General features: G+C 37.0%; 1 protein-coding gene across 1 annotated transcript in view; it reads right to left on the bottom strand.

Moving 5' to 3' along the window:
- Nucleotides 1–250: 250 nt before the first annotated feature.
- The window catches only part of LOC133653781 (protein-serine O-palmitoleoyltransferase porcupine-like), a 35,515-nt gene continuing 26,471 nt past the window's right edge, over nt 251–9,294 (bottom strand). Inside the window, exons 15-16 of the mRNA XM_062053466.1 lie at nt 2,458–2,568; nt 251–2,336 (exon numbers count right to left, since the gene is read on the bottom strand). Coding sequence (XP_061909450.1) covers nt 2,235–2,336; nt 2,458–2,568 — 213 coding nt within the window. The 3' untranslated portion in view covers nt 251–2,234. The remainder of the gene's footprint in view (nt 2,337–2,457; nt 2,569–9,294) is intronic.

The raw sequence follows: 9,294 nt of genomic DNA, 5'->3' as shown, positions 1-9,294 counted from the left end.
CACAAGATCTGCTCACCTCTAACAGAGATGGAAAATTTAACCGCCAGCTGTCCCTACCTTCATCTGTTCCCCAAACTGTCCACCCAACATTCTGGATGTTCAGACTTCAGTATAAAAAAGACCACTGCTAAGGGCAAGAACCCAGTGTGTCATTCTATCCCAATTTAATTGATTGTTTAACAATCCTTACATTTTCCTTGTAAATAATACAAATATTCAAATAAACTCTTTCTTACATCAGTCCAGTGTGTGTGTGTGACTACTATTTCATGCTGACAGTGCTTTCTAACAGCTGTATAAATGGATATATTTAAAAGAACACAATAAACCAGGGTTCATGTAAAATTTTTATAAAACAATGATCACAGGTGTGTCAGTGAATTCACATTTACAGGAACAATATTCATACTGAAAATACTAGAATAGGGTTTCGTTGTACAGAGACTGAACACTCAGGCTCTGATCTAACACTTTGCAAGCTCGTCAGGATGCAAATCCTTTTGACGTCACAAATACAGAGACTGTTAAACCTCGTCTGACAAAAGAGGGCATTTCATTTCTTCAGGTGATCACTTGTAGTGCAGAGTACAGCATACAGTATATGCAGGATAAAGTCACAACATGACATGCTCTATATTAAAACTAATTTGACATATAAATATGGCTGCCAAAAATAACTAATTAACCACAACAAATATCATTAATCATGTGGATACACAGATTAATGGCACAATTTATTTTGACCATACATGTTTTTTACCATATCTGCAGATGGTTACCGGAAAGGCTGAGGGTTGATATAAGGTCAGTGATCATGTCAATGCATACGTCAGTGCAAAGATGAGCGAGGAGACTGACTGGTGTGCTTGTTGGCAAATTTCACTCTGAAATAAACGCTGATGGGACTTTAGACACAATGTTACAACGTTTTTAGCAAATAAATGAAGTGCATTCAAGTAAAACACTTTAAAATGTTCCTGTATGACATTTTGACAATACAATATTTTTAGAGTTTTTTGAAATTATGCAAGCGAGTGATACCTGTGATTAACCATGATTAATCCAAATTCAAAAGTGTGATTAATCTGATTAAAATATTTTAATAATTTGACGGCACTACATATAAATCGAGTCGGAGGCTTTAAAAATAATGTGCCATACCCTGATTCAAATATTTTTTAATATGAAGAGTACAGTGAAACCTCAGTTTGTCATATGCTGTACTTTTTCTATGATTAGTTTTTTGATGAAAATGTTCACTAAACTAGTTTTTGCCTGCATAGCCTTCAGTGGAATCAAATGGCCAGAAAAAGATCAGGTGACTCTCAGTCGCTGTGCTTTTTTGAGTACAACTGCAGTCGCTGGGCTTTTTTGGGTACAACTGCAAAATAACCCACCATGGGGCTAAAGAAAGTTGATAAAAAAGGAAAAACTAACTAACCCTTTGGAACGAATTGCTGACAAAATCCAAAGTACCACTGTATTTGAAATGTATTTAAAAAAACATTACTAAATTTCACCACAATACATACATTTCCTGATTGACTTTCTAAATTTAAAAATTACAAAAGAAGATTACCAACTTTTAACTCCATCTGAAAAAGACAAATCAGTATTACCGTTTGGTTTAATACTACTGTATGTAATAATTCATTTCAGGGTGTCATTTTAGGCTTTGGAAAACCATTTTTAACTCATATTGTATGAAAATAATCTACAGATACACAATAAATATTGGACTATATATATTCTGTGCTCTCATCCTAATGTAAACTCACAGGTCTGCTGCTGAAAACACTTGTGATTTAGGAAGCACTGAACATAAGAACATTGTGCAATTTCAGAATCCTTATGGAGACATGGCAAATAGAAGATTATGAAACATTTAAGGTGAAGAAAACTGGCACAGTAGCCTCCGAGGGCGAGATAACGGCTCAATCGTCAGAAGGAAGGAGCTGATTTCCACCATGCTGATAGGTATTGATTGTGACTCGCAGGGAGACATCAGAAACTGCTGTCACAACATGAGAGCTTGACGACTGCAGTGGCTCAGATTGGAAAAAAAGAGGATGTCATCAAGAGGAAGGAGAGCGGCGTGTTTATCAAAAGGAGTCCCCAGCAGGTCAGGATGACACTAATCTGCGTATTGACTATAGTTCTCCCCACCCTGATGTACTTTACAGTCACAGAGGAGAAAAAAATCACATTATTGCTTCTTTTGCTCTTTCTCAGTTTTAAAGAATGAGGCGGTACATTATCCAACATCCAAATGTGACCCAATGGCTTGTCCAGCTCAGATCGGACCACTTCTGAATGGTATGGTGGGTTATGTCATCCTGTAGAGACATGAAGTACACGCAGTCAACCTATTTGTTCACGTTTCTCTCCAAAGATGGCAGCTCTTGCCATGTGTACTTTTGTCCATAAGGATGCAATACAGACAGGATATAACCTCACCTCATCCTCCTCCATGTAGTCCACACTGGAATTAAACACTGAACCCAGGTATGTCAGATGTAGTATTGCCAGAGCGCTGAATGCTATGTTGATTATGTGCACCCATAGCACCTGCAGAGGAAGAGACAATATGCTTCCAGTTGGCACAATAATCCTCCTCCGCCTTTATTCACTTTGTTGCATCTTTATAGATAAGTATTATAATGTGCAGCCCATGCAGGAAGCCTTTTCTTTACAGGCATCAATATTCTACCTTCCTTATGCTCAGGATTTGTCTAACCAATCGAGCATAACAGGTCTTTACTGGGCTTCCTGCCAGACACAGTAACTCTAAATTATATCACTTGACAAAGCCTGGCAGACCGTTGAGGGTCCTCTATTTTGACCACTGCAGATGTAATTTTCTCTAGAATTAAAACACCATACCCTCGCTGGTTTCATAGTGCATTCCTTATGTCTTTTTAACTGTTAGAATATGAATGTCTTCTCCTGGCAGACCATACGGCAGTCTAATTTGTCAAGTGGGAGGTCTGAATGGATGTTGTTTTAGCATTGTGTGTGTGTGTGTGTGCGTGTATCTGTCCCGTTTCCCCCTCTTGCCTGACATGCTCCGTGTCAGTATTATATGCGGTTATTTTTCATTTCTGTTTGTTTGATTGTGGCTCTGCGTTACATCAAAAATTGGTAGGTCTCGATTATATTTTAATGCAGTTCCAATTGCAGATAATTTTTTACTTAAGATTTGGAGACAAGGTTGTTTGTGCCCTGCTTTATTTGACCAAAACTCTTATCATAGTTCTTTTAAAATATACTTTTGGCTATAACCAATTGATTTCTTGGGAAAATGGTACTTATTTGGAAATTATTTCTGCACACATAAACCATATTCAGTTTTAACATATATTGATAATATTTAATTTGAACTCAAACAAAAACCTGAAATGAATTTACAGTAGTACCTCAACTTACGGGTATAATTAGTTCTGTGACAGCGCGCTCAGCTCAAATCACTTGTATTGAAAATAATTAAATCAATTTAAATGGTGTTTGGCCCACCAAAACAGCATAATTTTAAAACATAAAATGTGTTTTAAAAAGAAAAACTGACATTTAGATAATATATATTGTATAAAACAATTCAAAATAATATATTAATATGAAGTAATGCAAAAATAATGTACAGTATACGCCATGGAGAGAAGACTTCTACAGTATCTCCTTCCAGCTGCTTCTCCATCAAACACACTATCAGCAGCATCTCCATAATTTCAAGGATAAACATCCGCCGTTTAAATTTTATTTTAATGTCTTTGGTTGGCGTTAAGACTCATTCAGCTTCAGTATGGTGCAGACTAGCAGTGATACACTTAAATTGCTTGGTCAAGTACACACCCTACACACTCATGTTTTTGATCATTTTTTCCTTGAATTCAATGTCATTCACTTCTTGTCAGCACTGTCCTTCACACTTCCTTCCTTCTCACGGTTGTCGACCTCTAGCTACAAACTAATGCTAGCGAGTAAGACCAGATATTTTGGTCAATCTTAGGGGGTTCACTGTGACATTTGCCATGCCAATTAAAGGCAGGGTGCTTCAATTTTAAAACTTTTCTTGCAACTTAAAGCACACCAGTTAGCCGAGAGAAAGGTCAAATCTCAAAACACTCTTAAGTTGAGGTACCACTGATGCAAAATGCCAACATCCATCCATCCATTTTCTACCACTTGTCCCTTTTGGGGTCGCCGGGGGTGCTGGAGCCTATCTCAGCTGCATTTGGGTGGAAGGCGGGGTACACCCTGGACAAGTCGCCACCTCATCACAGATAAACAGTAGGGACCATTTAGTGTTGCCAATCAACCTATCCCCAGGTGCATGTTTTTGGAGGTGGGAGGAAGCCGTAGTACCCAAAGGAAACCCACGTATGCAAAAAATTTGAAAATTCAAACCCACAATTGCACATCCTAGTCTAGCCAAAACATACATAACATACACCTTCATAATCAAATACGATTTATTGCTCAGTATTGATTGCACCATCAGTGAGATATTCATTTAAAATGTGCAGCTGAGTAGAAATGTACTGAAGAGATTTCTCAAATTTTAGCTCCATTATTCAGCGCCACAGAGATGGCAAAATATTAGAAACACTATTGCAGACTACAACAAGAATGACAAATATATTGTTGAATTGAGACCTCTCTGAGTGTCTGAACTGAAAAGGTGTTTATACTTTTAAAGTGAACTAATTTTGATGTTGAACTTTGCAAGTCTGTCAAATAATATAGCCTCTGCAAATATGTTTAATTTCTGCAACTATTTCATTAACTTTTCATGCATGTATCAGTAGTTCCGACAATAATGGCTGTGTGTTGCATTATTTTGAGCGCACAGTAAATCATACTTGCCAACCCTCCCGAATTTTCCGGGAGACTCCCGAATTTCAGTGCCTCTCCCGAAAATCTCCCGGGACAACCATTCTCCCGAATTTCTCCCAATTTCCACCCGGGACAACCATTCTCCCGAATTTCTCCCGATTTCCAGCCGGACCTGAGTGAGGACAGCCTGTCATCACGTCCGCTTTTCCTCCTTATAAACAGCGTGCCGGCCCAGTCATGTTATAAAATCAACGGCTTTTGGAGCTCAGTGCGCAACTGCACACACAACAAGAAGGAGACTATTATATATGTCTCCATTATCCATAGGTTTATCTATAACCCATAAAGTAGGCAGGCATGGAGCTATTTCTCAGCGTGTGTTTATTCCAGCCGGCCCGTTAATACATTGACACATAACATCCGGATTCCCATCATGCATTGCTTCAAAACGACGGCAGGTAGTAATTTTCAAAAACATAACAGAGACGAAGCAGAAGAACGAATAAGAGACAGTCATGGCGACGACGAGTAAGAAAAAGTACGCTTGCAAGTTTCAAAATGATTGGAAACAAGAATTTCAGTTCATCTAGGACAGCTCGAAGGGGAAGGGGTATGCTAGGGAGAGATTGAAGATTCCAGACTCTGGTGCATTTGATGAAGGCACTTTTCTGCTTGCCACACAGCAATGCATCATCAGAGAGGGTGTACAGGATGTTTAGAAAGATAGTGACAAAGAATAGAACGAGGATGGACAATTCAACCCTAAACTCACTCCTTTCCTGCAAATTAAATTTCACAGATGCTGCCCATACCCAGAGGTGGGACCAAGTCATTGCTTTGCAAGTCACAAGTAAGTCTCAAGTCTTTGCCCTCAAGTCTCGAGTCAAGTCCCGAGTCAAGACAGGCAAGTCCCGAGTCAAGTCCAAAGTCAAGACTGGAAAGTCTCAAGTCGAGTCCCAAGTCCTGCATTTTGAGTTTCGAGTCCTTTCAAGTCCTTTTAACCACAGACTAATATTTTTACACAGATTGTGTATGCTTTTAAAACGCTGTATTTATTTATTAAAACAAGTGCATTTGAAATTGCAAGAAAAAAATAGTGCTGACATTGCAATTCATAATAGCACTATTAACAGTGATTTTAATAGTTTAAACAATTTTAAACATTTAACTCATTCCTTTACAGAATAAACACATTTGCAAAAACAAACATTAACATACTATTGGTTGTATTTTATGAAAATAATATTACCACAGAGTTGAGAAGGAGCAAAGATATTCAATATTTGTATGTGAAAATCACAAATAAATCTTCTGGGGGAGGATGACGCCCCTACAGGGGTTTGGTTTACAAACTTTCAGCCCCACCTAAAACAAAATTCACCAGCCGCCACTGATTATGATGCACTCTCATTTTAGGCAAAATATAAGACAATACTTTCTTAACAGTATAATTGTAACCAGGAATAAGTCTTCAAGTAACAATATTCAAATACTAACATTGTTGGGTAAAACAGCATTTGGTTTTATTCTGAATGTAGTGAAACAAATTGGTGGTTTTAGCTGATATAAAGACTTTCAGGTGTTTATATATGTTTAAGTATTTGGCAGACGCTTTTATCCAAAGCGACATACATAAAAAATACATACATAACAATCACTGTAAACATTATCATTTAAGGGAAGAATGTAATACAAAATATCAATACAAAGTGTCAAGACAGAATAAACTCTCTGCTGCTGCAGCAACAGAGATACAGTCTATAGGTCCCTAGGATATATAGATATCTAGTGTATTCATACATTGTTTATGTAGGATATACGCATGTATATATAATCTAATCATATTGTTTCTTCAACTTAAAAATAGCTTACCGTTTTTCCCCCCTTCTCTGGGATTATATTCCCAGTTTTGATCTCGGACGTCTGGTCACTTATAGCGTATAAGAATATTATATTACTGTTAAGCAAACTATGAATAATAAAACTTGCCAAAACATGTGTCCGTTATCATAGCTACACGTATGACAAAAAAACGCGTGAAAATCAGTGGTATTCAGTGAGGTAAAATGAATTAAATGCGCTGACAGTTCATTGCTCCTGACAAATGAATTGCACTGAGTGGAGCGGATCACCACTCCAAGATGGCGGCCCCGCGTCTCGTCTGCGCCAGTAGGCAGTAGCGCTCGATGCTGCGTACCCTTAAAACATGTCTATGGTTATAACGTTAGCAGTGAGTTTACAGCCTCACTGATTTAACTACACAGCAAATAAAAGTCATGTTACTTAGCCAATAAACGTTATCTTACATTCAAAACGTACCCTTCTTTGGGCAACTTCAAATGTCGAACGAAGTTGGAAGTTGTTGCGTCTCCGTCTGTAATATTCGAACTGCGTGATTTGCATACGCAATTCGTTTTTTGTTGACCAAGTCGTAGTTTTTATACCCGAACGAAACCAACTTTGGCATAATTGTTTCTCTCTGCCGCATTGTTTGACAACTCTTGTTCGGTGGTTGTCCTGCAATTTGATTGGATGAATGCTGTGTGATGAAAACAACGTATAACTAATTTGATTGGCTGTTGTACTGACAGCACACCAGCTGACAGGCAGCACACACGCTGATAGACAGACAGACACGTACAAAATGAAAGATACGGAGCGCTCCCAAATAACTTTTTAAGCTTTGGGTTTTGGGGAAAGTAGCAAGTCATGTCAAGTCAAAAGGCTCAAGTCCAAGTGAAGTCACAAGTCATTGATGTTAAAGTCTAAGTCGAGTTGCAAGTCTCTTTACATTTTGTCAAGTCGAGTCTAAAGTCATCAAATTCATGACTCGAGTCTGACTCGAGTCCAAGTCATGTGACTCGAGTCCACACCTCTGCCCATACCTATGCTCCTTCAAAGGCTGTGCTACTGGCTGCAAAGCATTGCACTTCAAATACAACAATGAGTAGAGGAGTGTTATGTGTGTGTATATGTGTAAATAAATGAACACTGAAATTCAAGTATTTCTTTTATTTATATAAGAAATACTTGAATTTCAGTGAATTCTAGCTATACCGCCCCGCCCACCTCAACCCCCCCTAAAATCTCCCAAATTCGGAGGTCTCAAGGTTGGCAAGTATGCAGTAAATGTACATACATATACATAGAAGCTAATCACACTGACTACTTTACTGACATGATCTGTTGCCCGGGTCATGGCTTTGAGTTTGAGTTTGAGTTTATTTCGAACATGCATGCAAGCATACAACATGATACATCACAATTTCCAGTTTCTCTTTTCAACATGTTCGAAAAGGAGTAGGAAGAAGCAGAGCTTATTTAATCCTACCCCTTTTCCTTACATAACAGTTGCAAAACTTTTTGTTCACTTCCTGTTCACAATTTTTTCACAATAAACTCCATAAGTAATCACAATAAAAATAAATAAATAAATAATAGTAAGAATTTAATAATAATAATTGGTGAAGTAAGTCATATTTCATATGATGAGATAAGTAAGATTACTTTAAGAATGAATGAATGGATGGATGAAATAAATTGAGAATGTTTGTCATGGTTCTTCTTCTTTGTACTTTGTAAGCACTTTAAGTTTGAAGAGTTTCTTGAAGTGTATCATATTAGTACATTGTTTGATTGCTTTGCTTAATCCATTCCATAATTTAATTCCACATACGGATATACTGAAGGTCTTAAGTGTTGTACGTGCAAACAAATATTTTAAATTACGTTTTTCTCTAAGATTATATTTCTCCTCTTTTTTTGAGAAGAATTGTTGTATATTCTTGGGTAGCAGGTTATAGTTTGCTTTGTGCATAATTTTAGCTGTTTGCAAATTCACTATGTCGTGGAATTTCAGTATTTTTGATTCAATAAATAAAGGGTTTGTATGTTCTCTATATCCAACATTATGTATTATTCTAACTGATCTTTTTTGTAACACCGTTAATGAATGAAGTGTACTTTTGTAATTATTTCCCCATATTTCTACACAGTAGATCAGATATGGTAACACTAGTGAGCAGTAGAGAATATGAAGGGATTTTTGGTCTAGAACATGTTTTGCTTTATTCACTATTGACGTGTTTCTTGCAACTTTATGTTGTATATTTTTTACGTGAGATTTCCAGTTCAATTTATCATCAATCATTATACCTAGAAATTTGGTTTCATTTACTCTTTCAATTTCTATTCCGTCTATTTGTATTTGTGTTTGACTTTCTCTTCTACTGTTACCAAATAGCATTATTTTAGTTTTACTAAGATTCAACGATAGTCTGTTTTTGTCAAACCATCTTTTTAATTTGTTAATTTCTTCTGTTATTATTTGTATTATCTCCTGTGAGTTCTCTCCTGAACAAAACGCTGTTGTATCATCCGCAAATAATACCAACTTTAAATCTTTTGTAACTTTACAAATGTCTTTTATATAGAGATTGAATAATTTAGGTCCTAGTATTG

Source organism: Entelurus aequoreus, linkage group LG07, assembly GCF_033978785.1.
Source record: "Entelurus aequoreus isolate RoL-2023_Sb linkage group LG07, RoL_Eaeq_v1.1, whole genome shotgun sequence".
Taxonomy (NCBI): Eukaryota; Metazoa; Chordata; class Actinopteri; order Syngnathiformes; family Syngnathidae; genus Entelurus; species Entelurus aequoreus.
This window is presented reverse-complemented; position numbering and strand designations above follow the sequence as displayed.